We start from the raw sequence: 16,957 nt of genomic DNA on the forward strand, positions 1-16,957 counted from the left end.
CACACACACAACCAGGCAGGTGTACAGTAGTGGAAAAGCATGTGCCCAGTCCACATTAGAACCATCACTCATGCTACCACTGGCATTCATCAAATATTTGGAAAAGTAATGAAAATTCCTACTGTGAACACAGCCAAATATTCTCTAATTATTTCGATAACTGATCAGATGAATGAGAAAATGTTTGAAGTAGCCAGGAAAGACAAGAGACACTTTACCCAGGATAGAATCCTGTGGCACCTTATAGACTAACAGACGTTTTGGAGCATGAGCTTTCGTGGGTGAATACCCACTTCGTCAGATGCAACTGATGCATCTGACGAAGTAGGTATTCACCCACAAAAGCTCATGCTCCAAAACGTCTGTTAGTCTATAAGGTGCCACAGGATTCTTTGCTGCTTCTGCAGATCCAGGCTAAGACGGCTACCCCTCTGATACTTTACCCAGGATGCAGAAACTTAACCAGATATTTTTGAGAACTTTTTCTTTAAAACAACATTTGTTCCCAACCAAAAGCAGGAATAAATAGTATTGGACATCAGTCAAATTCAGAAAAATGACTGAAGTCATAATGGCACTTTTTGGTCAATACTTTAATTAAAAATACCATAGGGAACATACAAAGAAACCAGCCTTAAAATATCTGGACCCAAGAGCAAACGAATGAATAAATGAATGAAAAAAATATTTTCAGCAAAAAATAAAACCTACATCTTTTTAATTTTCTGTCAAGAAACAGTTCAATCATACCACCAACACAGAGCAAAGATATTTGCAGCTTGGAATTTCTCGTCACCATTCACAGAAAAGAAAATGATAGTTCTCAGAATACTTAAATGTCACCAGAGGGAAGGTGAATGTGCCACCTGTTGGAGGAGTAGTAGAAGTTCAGATTCCTACACAGCACATTTCAAACTGGGTAACGTGCAAGAATTACAATACATCTGTAAAAAAAACCCTACTTTTCCATGTATTTCACAATTCTTAACATTTAGAAATGTGCAATTTAATCAAATCAATCTAATCACTGAAGACATTTTAATTCCACCACAGAACAAAATATGCTTCTATTTCTTCTTTGGTCTAAAAAATAAAGTTACATAGCTGTCTTTAAAATTCACTCCTGGCTGATCTGAATATTATATCCTATGATTAAATGCTTTGATGTAGTCTAACATGATTAATGTCAAGAGATTCTTAAAACAAAAACACGTAGGAGGGTGTGGAATCAACATGTATATATTCCTTTTACAAAGGGAAAAAAGATTTTACAAACTGAATAGGCAAACTGTCTACTCTAAAATATTAGCGACCTGTACGAATTCTTAAAACCAACAGAAGCACAATGATCTTTCAAGACAAGCAATGATAATAGAGTAAGGATACTATCAAAATACAAAAAAAGCAAACGCACTACTGTGTACAGAGTGGCTACGGACAGCACATTCTGTGTTGGTGCTGGCATAGTTTAAGCTTGGTCTTGACTAGCATTTAAAAATGTGCTAGTTAAAAGCATTTGCTAACATGCTTTACAATTGTATCCAATGCCTTGTCCACAGTAAAGTTTTAGAATGTTGGCAAACACATTTTAATATCAGACCTTTAAATCCTAGTCAAGACAAAGCTTAAACTATGCCAGCACCAGCATAGAGTTTGGCTGAGAGATAAGGAGCTGCAAATGGTAATCTATTGAAGTGAAGACTGGACACAGAAAAGAATTTGGACCCACGTCTCTAAAAAGCTCTTAAGTGTTACATTTAAAACGCACATGACTAAACAGGACTTTTATTAAATCTAACTTTATTATATAAAAAACTAAAATAGGATTGTAAAACTATGATATTATTGGCAGTTTCATCTAAAAAGAAGTAATTTGTGGAGTTTTTTTCATTTATAAAATAATGGAGCCAATCTGATTGTTATGGCCATGTTAATATCTTTAACAATTTAATAATATTCTAGGTCTATAGTTTGATCTTTTTCATTCGAAACCTCACATGGTTATTGTACTCTGGTTGGAGTTTTGAAAATAATACTATGTTTAGTATATCTAGTTTAAGGTAGTCAAAGCACAAAACTGCCCATCACTTATGGAGTCTAAATCAACTATATGTAGGTGAAAATGTAAGTACATACATATCATAGTATCTTGCCCACTGTCACCAACCTCTTATTTACAATACAATCCTTCATCTAAAGCTGAACAACTACTAACCTTTCCCAACAAAATGGTTTTAAAAAGTGATAAATCATATAACATCCTATTCCAGAATAGAAAGATGTCATGTAAGCTTTCTAGAATATATTCCCATATTCAAATGTTATCGCTAATGACACTAATTCAACTGAGTTTCCACTTACACAAAATCCACTAAAGCCATATAAAATTATAATTGTATCAAGAATAAATGTGATTAGAATAAGGAGATTTTAGAATATGTTCTCTAAGCATTAGCTCAGAAAAAACCTAAAGGAAACAAATGCATATGTTTACCTTTTCTACACTGCATATTTTACAATTTTTTTTCTGTTAAGCTTTATAGAATTCTATCAATAAAAAAACGCTGTTATAAATTCATAAAGTACACTTTTAATTCAAATAGCTGACAGTACAGCTTTCTCTGCAGCTGCTGAACAGTTAATTCCAGGTGCATCTTCTTGAGTGAGTTTATAGACTGCCTTTGCTTAATAGTGTACTCTACTTCATTCATATTCTAAACTCAAATTTCAGGATTATAATAAGCAAGTTATAGCACATATGAACTCAGTCTTCACCTAAATCAGTGATGAGTATGGGTTCTTGCAAAGGAATATCCGGTACTGGAACGCTGGTCTTTCCTATTCGAACTTTTGCAGGTTTACGCTGATGTCGCATCTTTCGTAATTCAGTGTGTTTAAAGTGTGAAGCAATGTGAGTCTTCCTGTGGCCAGATGTTCTGAACTTTTTATCACAGTGAGGACAAGCAAAAGGTCTAACACCTGGAAGAGATTAAAATATATTACTTCATGGTTTACTCCCATGTCCACAGGAATAAAAGCTGTGGAATCCAAACAGTAAAATCATAACCGTGTGTTTACAGAGACTGACACAACCAAATGTGGGGAGGACGTGTGTGTTATTTTTCCTTGGGGAAGAGAGCAGAAATGGGAGATTCCCAAATTGATGGAAAGAGGGAGTAGTGACTATGTGACATCCTCTTCACTATCAACTACAAGCCAGTAGGAATGCCTGAAGGGTGAACTCCATGCTGGAACACCACAGATATTGGAATCTCACAACTACTGCACTCAGCAACTTTCAACTCAGGTATACAAGCTTCTACCACCTTCAGAGCCAGCCGACAGCATTTTGGCACCTGAAGCGGGGAGATCAAATGACAACCCCATGCCCTCTCGCTTGGACCAAAACTTTGAAAGGTCTCAATTCTGCCTTCTTCCTGTTCCACTCTTCTCATGGTACTGCTCTGCTACCTACCCCAATAAAAGAGAACAAACAACTTAAAACGGCTTGTTCAAAAATTTGAAGTAACACTTAACTTTCAAACACCTGAACAGCAAATGTAACTTTTCTTCTCTGCACAGTAAACACTGGCATTTTTATCTGTTTGAATAATCAAAGTGGTACTTGCCATACCTTCTTGGTTGCAAAGATTTGAACTGCTTCCTGAAGGTCCACAGTCTGGGCCAGCTCATGCTCTATTGATATTGTTGCAAGGCCAACCAGCCTCTCCTGTGTCATTATGGAGCGTAGATGTGTATTTATTAACTTCAGCTTAGAGAAGCTGCGTTCTCCACTAGCAACTGTTACAGGAAGTGTTAGAAGTATGCGCAGAGCATCAAAAGCATTTGGAAAGAGGGTGGTCATTTTATCTGTGCACATATATTCCAGAACAGCCTTTGGAGTTGATCCTGCTAAAATGCATCTTGAAAGGGCTTTCAGTTAATCACCTAAATCACTCGCATGTCATCATGTGTCAACACTGTTTCTAGTGTCCTGCATTGCTAGGCAGGTCTTCTTAAGGTATAGTGAGGAGTTTTGGAATATCATACAACATCCCAAATATACTGCTGTGTTCCTTGAGCTGCATGAAACATTCTTCAACTGACTGAATTGCACAATCTAGCACCTAGTTAAAGAATTCAACTTCGAATTGTTGTTTGGGGTCTTTTATGGGATTATCCCATGCCTCCTAATCAAAATGTCATCTTCTTCACTGACTCTTGTATTCTTGAATGGGTGGGAAATTAGCTTCAGCGTTAAGTTCCTCTGCCAACTTCTGTGCACTCTTCAGAGTGTTTTGAAATCCCTCATCTGACCGGAAAGACTGTAGGTCTGACTTTGCTTTTTCCAGTTGTTCCATTGCTCTAGATACATCAGGGTCAACATCTTGGGAGTCTCTTGCTTACAATGTTTATTTCAAACAGTATGTCATGCCACAACACTAAGCAACACATAAATGTGAAGTTATCTATATTTCCGGTGATTCCATTTCCCTCTGCCACTGTTCTGCCATGAACAGTTCCTTTTATAGCATTATCCTCCATAATGGCAACTATGGCATCATCTATCTTCCCGATTTGGTGTTTGATAGGCTTTATCACCTCCACTCGACTTCCTATCATGTGGCACTCAGTGGTTTCCGTGTCAGAAAGGATGTTCCCAGATGTTGCTTCAAAATTTGCCATCGATGAATTGATTCAGAGAAAAATACAGAGATGCTTTCAATTACATTAAAAAATTCAGCAGCCTCACTACAAGCTGATGCTTCATCACTGACCACCAAGTTCAATGAATGAGAACTGCATGGGACAAAAAAAGTTCTAGGGTTTAACTCTCGGATCAGTGTCTGCACTCCTCTGTTCTTTCCTCTCATGTTGGCACCATTATCGTAGCCCTGACCTCTCATGTCAGCTATCGCAATTCCTGTATCTTCAGCTTTTTAAGAAGCACAGAGTATCATCAATGTCAATAAATTCTAGAAAATGCTCTCTGACAGTCACCACTGCAGGGACATTTTCACTACGTTCTGTTTTTGTTACAAAATGCACCATTAAAGTTATTTGTTCCATATGGCTGATGTCAGGTGTGCAGTCCAGAATAACAGAGTAATATCTTGCTGACTTCAGATCTGCTACAATATTCTGTTTGACTTTTGTTGCCAGTAACTGTATGATCTCATTTTGAATGGTTTTTCCAAGGTAGCGGTGTGTGTACATTTCTTGGGTGTTGACTCATTTGAGCTGCTCCTGGAGTACAGCATCAAACTCAGCCATCAACTCCACAATTTTAAGGAAGTCTCCATTGTTTGGCACATACAGCTGATCTGAAGTGCCACGCAGTGCTAGAGTTTGGGTAGCAAGCATTCTCACAATGGCAATAAGCCTTTTCAGACCATTTTGCCAGTAAAGAGACTCTGATGCAATCTTCTCTTGATGCTGATCATCTATGGTGGCCTTTAACCTTAGTCTCATCTCAAGTTCTTTCCACCTACGGAATGCTCTCTAGTGATTTGCTGCCTTCGCAAGCCATGCCAGATTTCTAGCCAGATTTTTCCAGTCCTTTGTTCCTGTAAAACCCAACGTGGCTGGAACATTAAACTGGAAGAGTTTGCAACAAAAAAACAGTATGCAGCATTCTGGGTTTTTGGGTATATAAGCCATGGCCTCTCCACTTTGTCACCATTGGGGATTTCATGCCAGTAATGTGTTGGATGGAAACTTCTATTTTCATTGTCTTTGGAGAACATGAAATTTTGCACTTGCTATGGCCCATGCAGTACAAGGAAGTCCCTCAGGCTACTGTTCAAATGAGTCCACAGTCCTGGATCATCTAGACTTAAGGAACTAAGTTTCTAAGTTGAGCTGTTTCTTGCGCCTCCACCACACTCTTCTCTGATCTATACTCTTCTTCAGGAATGTGCATGGTTACATCCATTTGAGATGGAGATATGGATGCTGCAGTAGCTGCCAGGTCACCTGCACTCTGACTAACTGGAAAATCAGGCATCTCCTCACCATTCACATCCTCACTGAGGCCAGAAGGCTCATTGTGAACATTTGTGTCTATGTATCTCAGGAGAGCTCCTTCCTGTTTAGAGAGAAAAGCTTCCTTTGCTTTCTCTCTTTTTCTGAATGCTGCCCCAGAGGGGTGTTTTCTTCTTTCACTCATGACTGCTGTTCTGTGCCACCTATAGTGGCTCTCAACACTCAACTGAAGGGGACAAATAAGCAGGCTGGTAGCAGGACCCGAGTGAGGGAAAATATCACGTCTTAAGGGCCTAACTGGCTCCTACTACTTGAGGAGAACAGGCAGTCAACTGAAGTGGGTTCAGGGAAGCAGCAGGAAACAGAAAGCTCCCTGAGAAGCTGGTGTTAATCAGTCCAGGCTCCTGAGGGTGCTGAAGAGGTAAATAAGAGGCGCATCCTCCTTTCTCTCCCTGCGCTTTCTGTTATTCCCTCTCACCTTTTCTCCTGCCTGCCTGTTATGTCTCTTGTGTCCTCCTTCCTCCATCACAACACTCCACCATCTCTGTGCATCTAGAGCAGAGAGAATACATATGCACCAACAGCAGACAATTTTCTACACTCTGGGTCCTAGTAGCGCTGCCCCACAGCCTGGCACCTGAAGCGGCCGCCTCAGTTCGCCTTATGGTAAGGCCAGCCCTGACCACCTTCAATGATTCAATAGCTTCTTAATTCAAATAATGGTTGTTGTCTGGAAGCCCGGGATAGCTAAAAAACTGGCCCTCCAGGTATATGTTCCAGGAGAAAATGAAAAACAAGAGTGAAGGAAGAAAACAACATAGGGGGCCAGTTGTGGTTTAGCAGAGAAAAGGGAGTGGAAAAAAGCCACACACCAATGAGAATTGGGACATGAACAAGTTAAAATATTTGGCGAATAAAAAGTTTATAATACAAGAATACAACAGGGTTACCATTTAAATTCTTATGAAGTTATTTGTCAGAAACAAAATACTTCATTCTATATTTGATATTTATGACGGTGCTGATCGCCTTCATATCTACAAACCAAATTCTGTCCCCTATTCTTGGAGGACTTCTGATCATCATATAAAACCATAGGGATACCTCACAGGCCTTACCTGTATGCAGACGAATGTGAACTTTTAAGCTTCCTGAGGTGGAAAAACATTTCATACAATACTGGCACTTAAAAGCTTTAATGCCAGTGTGTGTTTTTGTGTGTGCTGTGAGAGTGCTCTTCACAGCAAAAGCGCGGAAACACTGGGGACACTTGAATGGCTTCTCATGCGTGTGAATTCGAATATGGCGCACTAGATCACTGGGTTTTTTAAATTCTTTAGAGCAATATGGGCAAACATGCCATCTTATTCCATTCTCTTCTCGTACAGAACCTGAAATAAATAACACTGAAATTAGATGTGTGCCTGTTTATATTTGTAAGTTAATAAACAATCTGATAAATTGACATTGTCATTCAAAAGATGAGAATTAAAAATGAGCAGTGAAGACTCTTGCCAAGACTTAGTAAACAAAGCGTAATGCACTTCTCAGATACCTTCCCCTTAGAGTAAACACTGCTTATAGAAATACGATTAAAATAAAATCAAGATAATCCTATTTAATCGTAGTTACCAGTAACGAAGGAGGACAAAATACACCTACAGTAACATTTTATTCTACAGTGTGGAGTGTGTATATGAGAATAGTATATAATATATTATCCATTTTTTAGCTGTATATTTGTGTTGACAGGATTTAAGCATAGCATAGTCTATTACTGAATTGTTATACTCCTCACAGGATCGCTATAAAAAAAAGAGTATCATGATTACAGGTCTGCAATTGGGGACACGTAGGTTTGTTTTGTTTGTTTGTCTGTTTTAAATAGACTATTAAAAACAGTGTCCAGAATAGCAGAAAGCTGGTAAATAGCACTGTTTTATTAGAAATGTCAAATTCACTAAGAAGATATCAGAGAATTAATAGTCATTCTGAAAGCAGATTCCAGTAGCTCCAATGGAGGAAAGGTCTTTTATACAAAAAACCTAGAGAACACAATGTGAAGAATGTAAATGAAAGCTCTTAGATTGATTCTAAAGATCATGTGAATCAGCACCAAATCACCTTAATCTTCATGACAATATTATGCCCAATATTTTCATTTTCCATTAACAATTAAACTGATTACGCCTATTTGTAAAAGATTTATTTTTAGAAAGTTACTCTCTGTTTTCTTTCCATAATCTCTTGCCAGACCTTTACAAAAAATCTACTCTAGTGAGCAAACTTATAAAATGGATTTCCTACATGTTATCTAATTTTCTTTTTTAGTACTTTTAAAAATATATCTTCTCTCCGCAAATTTTATCAGGCTTGCTATTATGATTATTATGATGGAATTCCCACTGTAACCAAGCATATTCTTTTCCAGTACACTTATCAAACAGGGATAACAGGCATGCAATAGATTGGCTACCACCATTAATAAATGAAGGTTATTTATTGTAACTAGAGCTCTTTGAGATGACTGCATATTCACATCTATGGGTAATGAGTCAAAAAGTGCAGCCTACTAGTGGAACATTCTCCCAGCAATGCCTGTTGGAGCACACACACTACTTTTCTGCCCCTCCTATCAGCATTAAAAAACATTTGAGGATGAAGCTACATAAGAGGGAGCTATGTCGTCTACGACCTCAGTTCCTTCCACTACTGACTCAGAGAAAGCAAGCACTCTGGGCAAGAAGGGAAGGTGGATGGGAAGTGTGATTGTGCAGAGTCATCTTGAAGAATTCGGATTATAAATAATCTTCATTTCTTCTCTGAGTGGCTCTATTTATTCCCATTTATGGGTAGTTTGGCAAGCAGTGCTGAAAACTCAGGAGGTGAGTATAAAGTCCTAATTACATAATGATTGGAACATAGCTTTAAATGGACCTTGTTTCTGAGGTAGGAGAAAATCCAGGATCAGATAGACTGGCATGGTTCACTTCTGACTGGCGCTTGTGGTCGGAAAGAACTGAGGCTGTAGAGGGAGTAGTGCCCCTTTATATATCCTCACTCTTTGTGAACACTTAAAGGCGGGGGCAGGGGGGAGGGAGAGAAAGCACCCCAACAGGCGCTGCTTGTGAAGGTTCCACCATTAGACTGCACCAGGCAGGGAACATACAGAGCCATCTGAAGAAAAATTCTCTCTTACATTAAGAACTTTCGGCCTAAAGAAATTCTACTTGGTGCACATCCTGAAAGAACTTAAGTCAACATACTATACATGTACCACTGAATTTAAAAGAATTTAGGCTACAAATTAGAATTGTGTTCTTTTTACATTTATAAAAGGAGAACAGAACTGAAAGATTAAATTTAAGCAATGTACTTTTTCACAGAAACAGGATTAATTCTTTGAACTTTAATCTTACATTTAAGAATTTTATTACTAAGACCTTTCCTATTTTACTCCCTATATTTGCAAAATAGTCTTAATGTTTAGAATCCTGTTTGTAGATTATGTGTCATTCCCAGTGGCTCACTTTGTACTAGCTGCAAATACCAGCGCACCAGCTTTTCACAAACTTCCCTGATGCACATTCAAATGCAGTACAATTCCCTTCTTTAAAAACAAGGTTCATATAACTGACATTTGGTATTTTTAAAGTTTTTCCTTTGCTCTAGCTAGCTTAAAAAATCAAAATTAAAATACGTTACTTTTGATATTAATGTTACACTTTGAAGTACCTTGGTATGTATGAAATGGGCTCTACACACCTAATAGGGTTTTAACTCCCTATAAAACTGAGAAGCATCAGACAACATTGGGATTCTCTATATAAGTAATGTATTTTTCAGTCATACTTTTAGCTCTGGAGGTGTTCAGTTCAAGCTCTGGTTTCAGCCAAGATGGAAGCCATTCCATATGCACTAATATGTCAGCAGATAATTTAGTGCTTGTGAGAACTGAAATTCCCCTGCCAGAGAGTTTAGTAGATGCACTAGAACTTGGCTTTAACCAAGCAGAACTTCAGCCACTCTGGAGAAGAGGTGATTATTTATCTGTAACCGGAAGTTCTTCAAGATGCATGGTCCCTATCTGTACTCCACCAAGGGTTATATGCATGCACCATGCATCCAGAGCTGGAGATTTTGACAGCACTAGCGTCCATTGGTCTGCCCTTGCTCTGTCTCATGGTTTCGTCCGAAGAGATAAAGGACAGGACAGACCAACTGTGCCCTCAGTTCCTTCTCCACCATAAATCAAACAGATCCACAACAGAGAGGAAGAAGTGCTGGGTTGGAATACAGATAGGGACCATACATCTAGAAGAACCTCCAGTTATAGATAAGTAATCTCTTCTTCTTCGAGTGATGTCCCTATTGTATTCCACCGAGGGTGATTAACAAGCAGTACCTAGTTAAGAGGAAGGAGAGAGGAAGACAATAAAATCATGTAACAGAGAATGGCCTGCCAAATGAGGCATCCTTCGTAGATTCTTGCACTAAGACATAATGGTAAGAGAAGGTATATACCGAACTCCACATGGCCACCCTAAATATGTCCACAATTGAGAGAGAGTGAAGCACAGCTGTAGTCTATGCTTACACTCTTGTGCAGTGGACTTTATATGCCAAGCGGTGACAACAGTAACAATAACTAATAGCAAAGCATAATGCTTGTAGAATTCCCTCTGAGTGAAGGTTACTTGACCTTTAATCCTGTCCGCTAGAGTGATAAACAATCTAGGGAACTTTCTGAATGATTTCATCCTCTGCAGGTGGAAGGCCAGGGCCCTCCAAACACTGAGGGAGTGAAGGTGCCATTCCTCCACTAAGGTGTGAGGCTTCAGAAAGAAAGCAGGTAAGTGTATAGGTTGGTTGAGATGAAAGAAGGATATGCCCCAACTTTCTGCCTAAGGTTGTAAGTGCAGGGAAACCTTGCCCTTATGGAACTTAGTAAAACGGGGATCCGCCGTCATGGCCCCCAGTTTGCCTATCCTTCCTGCGAAGTAATAGCTACCAGGAAGGCAACCTTCATGGAAAAGAGAGACAGGGAGCAGGAGGCCATATGTTCAAAGAGCAATTTCATCAACACCAAGAGGACAAGACTGAGGTCCCATTGCAGAGCGAAGGGTTGAACAGGTGGCTAAGTCTAGAGGAGGCCCTTCCAAAACCTGGTAGTTAAGTGATGCGTACAGAGAGAGTGCCCCTCCACAAGGGGGTGCAAGGCACTGACAGTGGCTACATGAACCTTGATGGAGTTGAGAGGGAGTCCTGATGCCTTCAGGGACAGGAGATAGTCCAGAAGAAGAGGGATGTCCATGTGCTCAGGGGCAAAACCCCTCTGCTGGGCCCATAGGGTGAAATGCTTCCACTCGGTTCTATAGGACCCACCTCACAGATTACTCAAGAGGATGTCTTGTACTGCTGATGAACATTCCTGCTCTAGAGAAGATGTCTGTTCAAAAACCAAGCTCTTAGGTGAAGCATCTGCAGACTGAGATGCCTGATCCTGCCTCCATGCTACGTGAGGAGTTCCAGGAAAGCTGGCAGGGGACGCGCCAACACGCAGAGAAGGAGGGGAAACCAACAACAGTGAGAGAAGAATGGAGCAATCAGAATGACCATCGCTCTCTCCTGTATGATCTTGTGTGGACATGTGGCAGGAACAGTAGGGGAGGAAAGTCATAAATGATTTGGTCTGACCAGCGGATGAATGGGGCACTGCCTTGAAAAGGGTACTCCTCTCCCCACTGTGGAGCAATACTAGGGGCATTTGCTGTTGGTGTGGGATGCAAGAGGTCCCAGGTCAGAGTCCCCCAGAGGTCAAAAAGGTCAGCAGCCACAGTGTCATGGAAGTCCCATTCATGGTCAGCCACGAATTTCCTGCTTAGATAGTCCACAATTATATTCCAAATCCCAGGAAGATACACTGCTGAGACCAGGATCTTCTGGGTAATGCACAAATCCCAAAGACAAAAAATTTCCAAACAGAGCACTGACGACATCATGCTCCCGTTTGTTAAAACAGGAAATGGTGGGGGTAATTGTCCGACACAATGAGAACATGACGGGAGTGAATGGATGGGAGAAATGAGTGAAATGCTCTCCACACTGCCTGAATTTCCAGGATGTTGATGTGCATTTGGGATTCCTGAGTGTAGGGTTGTCAACCCTCCAAGATTGGCCTGGAGTTTCCAGGAATTAAAGATGAATCTTTAATTAAAAATTATGAATCTCCAGGAATACATCCAACAAAAACTGGCAACCCTACCTGAGTGGCTCAAGTCTCTTGTGTCATGTGCTCACCCATGTGGGCGCCCCATCCGATGAATGACACATCCATGACAATCATGCTTGGTGATGACAGGAAGAAAGGTATCCTGGTACAGGCCTGACCTGGGTTTGTCCACCATTAGAGGGAAGAGAGAAACTTGGGGGCAGGGGAACTGTCAGTAGGAAGTCCTTGGTATAGTGCATAGGAGAATAGGCCCTCACAGCCACACAGTTGCAGGCAGTGAAAGCAAAGATGAGAGAAGGTGGTAATGTATGTGCAGGTCGCTATGTGACCAAGAAGGGAAAGGCAAATCCTGACCGGAACAGAAGAACCGGAGACCACCTTGGTAACTGGTTCTTGTAGGGTTGGGAACCTGTCCTTCAGTAGGTAGGTACATGCAGAGACCATACCAATGTGGGCCTCAATGAATTCTAAGGACTGTGTGGGATCCAAACTTGATTTTTTAACCTTTACTCTCACCCCCAGTGAGGAGAGGAGTGTGAACAGCATGGAAGTCAAGACTCGAGCCTCCGCTCTGGATCACGCTGCTATCAATCAGTTGTTGAGATAAGGGAATATAAGGACCCTTTGACACCGAAGATGGGTCCCCACTACTGAGAAAACTTTGGTGAAGACCATGGAGCACCAGTGAGTCTGAACAATAGAATCCTGTATTGGACGTACTGAGGACCTGCCATGAATCTCAAGAAACATTTGTGGGTAGGACGGATATCTACATGAAAGCAAGCATCCTGCATATCAAGAGCCATAAACCATATGCCCTTTTCTAGCAAAAGTATGATGGTTGCTAGGGTGACAATACAAAACTTTGGCTTGCATATGAAGTGGTTGAGATGACAGATGTCTAAGATCAGTCTCCACCTGCCCTTCTTCTTGCAAACTAGGAAATAGGTGGAATAGACCCCTGCGCCCTCGTAGGTCATAGAAACAGGTTCAACCATTCCCCTAGCAAAGGCTAAGCCATCCCTCGTGACATCGTTAAAAGAGACAGGGAACAAAGGGTAGGAATTAATGGTAAATTCTCAGAATGGAGAGGGGTAACTAGTGGTGTTCCCCAAGGGTCAGTCCTAGGAACAATCCTATTCAATTTATTTATAAATGATCTGGAGAAGGGGATAAACGGTGAGGTGGCAAAGTTCGCAGATGATACTAAACTGCTCAAGATAGTAAGACCAAAGCAGACTGTGAAGAACTTCAAAAAGATCTCACAAAACTAAGTGATTGGGCAACAAAATGGCAAATGAAATTTAATGTGGATAAATGTAAAGTAATGTACATTGGAAAAAATAACCCCAACTATACATACAATATGATGGGGCTAATTTAGCTACAAAGAGTCAGGAAAAAGATCTTGGAGTCATCGTGGATAGTTCTCTGAAGATGTCCATGCAGTGTGCAGAGGCGGTCAAAAAGGCAAACAGGATGTTAGGAATTATTAAAAAGGGGATAGAGAATAAGACTGAGAATATATTATTGCCCTTATATAAATCCATGGTATGCCCACATCTTGAATACTGTGTACAGATGTGGTCTCCTCACCTCAAAAAAGATATTTTAGCACTAGAAAAGGTTCAGAAAAGGGCAACTAAAATGATAAGGGTTTGGAGAGGGTCCCATATGAGGAAAGATTAAAGAGACTAGGACTCTTCAGGTTGGCAAAGAGGAGACTAAGGGGGGATATGATAGAGGTATATAAAATCATGAGTGATGTTGAGAAAGTGGATAAAGAAAAGTTATTTACTTATTCCCATAATACAAGAACTAGGGGTCACCAAATGAAATTAATAGGCAGCAGGTTTAAAACAAATAAAAGGAAGTTCTTCTTCAAGCAGCGCACAGTCAACTTGTGGAACTCCTTACCTGAGGAGGGTGTGAAGGCTAGGACTATAACAGTGTTTAAAAGAGAACTGGATAAATTCATGGTGGTTAAGTCCATAAATGGCTATTAGCCAGGATGGGTAAAGAATGGTGTCACTAGCCTCTGTTCATCAGAGAATGGAGATGGATGGCAGGAGGGAGATCACTTGATCATTGCCTCTTAGGTTCACTCCCTCTGGGGCACCTGGCATTGGCCACTGTCGGTAGACAGATACGGGGCTAGCTGGACCTTTGGTCTGACCCGGTACAGCTGCTCTTACGTTATTAAAATGGGGTCGTGACCCACTTTGGGGTCCTGACCCACAGTTTGAGAACTGCTGATTTAGTGAATAGAGCCAAGTACTTTGAGACTTAAAATTGAAGGCTGACGGAGGACAAGACCTTGCGATCCAGAAGGTCCAGTCACAGGCCCTCTTTATTCACTGTAGTTGAGTGTGGGTGGTGTTGCCAGACTCACTCCGTTGCTGCCTGTGTGACCAGGGATTTGGGTGGGGGGTAAAAGAAAAGAAACTCAAACCCCTCTGCAGGTACATAGTTCCTCTTCTCCACTCCCGTGGGGGTGGGGACATAAGTGGTCAGAGTGTGCCAGACAGTCCAAGCTGGTTGAAGAATGGTGTAGGGCATGAGATTCCTGTTTTGAAATTAACCTTAAGTCTCTGCTTCCTACATAAAGAACAAGCAACATAAGATGACTATTAAACTCTGAGCTGCAGGAGCTTAAGTATTCCTTGTCACAGAGCTTCAACCAGCTGGAACTGAAGCAGTATCAGCAATGCCTTTACTGTACTGATCTTCAATCTGAACTAAGGATAAATAGGAAGAATCCAAACTTGGAGGCACAGAATGGGGTAGAGAAAAAGGAAACCAATGCACACACACAAGTTCTGTTAAAAACAAATAAATAAAGTGTTAGTGTTTTTGAAATTCCATAAGCATTTTATTGATATATCAATTGCATGCGTTTTAGGAAGTTCCTATACACTACAGTGACAAATGCTACAGAAAACTGTAAGATATTGTAGTTATTATTGCACAAAAGTTGTATGTAGAAAACATCTCCAACATTACCAGGTAAAAATGGTGATTTTTTCTTTACAACCTTTTTCTCTTTTTTATCCATCTTATCTGGGCTTTCTTGCTCTTTATCTTGTTCTGCATTATTAGGGTCAGTTTGATGATTAGAAAGATTCTGAACATCTGGATTTTGATCCTGTGTTGTAGGATTCTTAGCCTGGCTGCAGTCTGTAGGATGCGCTGAGACTGGAATTGAAGATAGCCCACTGTTTTCTAAGGCTTGCTAAGGCAAAACAAAACTAGAAGATTAGGAAAGAAAAACTACACAAATTCTAAATTTGCTCTGCTCAAACAACTATATAGACGATTCAACACAGTTATGATTAAAGGAATTTAATCACATCTTACAACCACAAAATTTTAGCTGAATTTCAAAATTGCAAAGATTTAGAGATCTTTCCTGTACAAAGGTGGTAAACGGTAAATTTTTCACAGCCCTGAGTGCTATAATTAACCTGAGCTAATTCTGTAGTGTAGACAGCCCTTAGGCTTTGATCCTATAATTCACTGCACCTGCAGAGAACCCTATTGACCTGATAGGGCTCTGCTCAGGGATAACAGCACATTGCAGAATTAAGGCCTGAATGTTTCAAAAAGAAGTTCAGATGAACAGTGTGGTTGGTTGGTGCTCAAGAGAAGACAGACTAATACATAAATAGTGTGCAACCTTTTCAGTTTGAAGACTGAACATATTTGAGAAAGATCAAGGGGCCACGACCAATATTTAAGATGAATATTTTCTACCCTGTTCTGTTCCCTTTCTGCCAGCTGAGCCCCTGATGCTACAAAGGAACCATTAAAAGGCAATTGGAGAGCAATGGGTTTGAAAGAGAGTTGGAGCAATGCGGTTGAGCCAAATACTCCAGCTTAAACATTACAGGGTGCAGCTCAGAGAACAGATTTTTAATTCATAATCAAATACAAAATTTCTTAACAGGCTCATCATGGATGGCCACAATTTAGATCTCTAAATGCCACAAGTGGTCCATGGACAACAGGAAAAAAAAAAAAAAAAAAAAGGACACTCTTAATTTAAAAAAATATTTAGTGTCATTCACTTCCAACTAGTATTTATTGCATTCCAATCTGATCACATAATGTGGCCAAAGAAACATCTTGCTGCACTCTGCACACTGTATTTTCATTACTTCAATTTTTCCCCGTTAGGCAAAGAAGTCAATTCAGGCATACAAACACCTTATTGTTGTAATCAACTGCCGATTTCACTAGAAGGATAACAATTACAAAGACACTGTTGAATGCTAAACTACTTATTATGTAAATACGCTCTACCTGCAAAATGTCTCGACTGAGTCCTACTGCAATATTGAGTTGTTGGCCAGGTTGCTGGGGCTGGTTATTTTCCACTGGACCTGGCTCTGACAGCTCAAGGAGCTGCTGGATGACATCTGTTACAGCCTGTTGCCCTTGTTGACCTGCAGCTGAAGTTACTTGATTTTCTGTCTGTTGAAGAAGTGGAGACTGAAAATGTGTGGCCTGAAATATACAGCAGTATATTTGTAAAGGAAAATGAAAGAGATACGTATAAAAAAAGTTTGACTTACCAGTCTATTTTCTTTACTCAAAATATGTCTGCTAATTGTCCACTGTGGGGATGTCCACTCATGTAAGACTGGGGAGTTTACAGAGCTGTCACTGAGGAATGCTGATTCCACTAAAGGACTGCTCCTCTATTCTCCTTCCAGAAGGAATTTTTCATAAGCTTACAGC

At 40.3% G+C, this 16,957-nt stretch overlaps 1 protein-coding gene across 11 annotated transcripts in view; it reads right to left on the reverse strand.

Moving 5' to 3' along the window:
- The window catches only part of ZNF236 (zinc finger protein 236), a 194,944-nt gene that overhangs the window by 121,900 nt on the left and 56,087 nt on the right, over positions 1-16,957 (reverse strand). For 10 of the 11 annotated variants that reach the window (XR_003999074.1, XM_030552614.1, XM_030552611.1 and 7 more), the window contains exons 9-12: positions 16,520-16,723; positions 15,221-15,449; positions 7,104-7,376; positions 2,776-2,979 (exon numbers count right to left, since the gene is read on the reverse strand). Coding sequence is in view for 10 of the 11 variants with exons in the window: in XM_030552614.1 (XP_030408474.1) it covers positions 2,776-2,979; positions 7,104-7,376; positions 15,221-15,449; positions 16,520-16,723 (910 nt within the window). In the remaining variant the exon portion in view is untranslated. The remainder of the gene's footprint in view (positions 1-2,775; positions 2,980-7,103; positions 7,377-15,220; positions 15,450-16,519; positions 16,724-16,957) is intronic. The other variant, XM_030552613.1, reaches the window with a different exon arrangement.

This window comes from Gopherus evgoodei, chromosome 2 (genome assembly GCF_007399415.2).
Source record: "Gopherus evgoodei ecotype Sinaloan lineage chromosome 2, rGopEvg1_v1.p, whole genome shotgun sequence".
NCBI classification, from domain to species: Eukaryota; Metazoa; Chordata; order Testudines; family Testudinidae; genus Gopherus; species Gopherus evgoodei.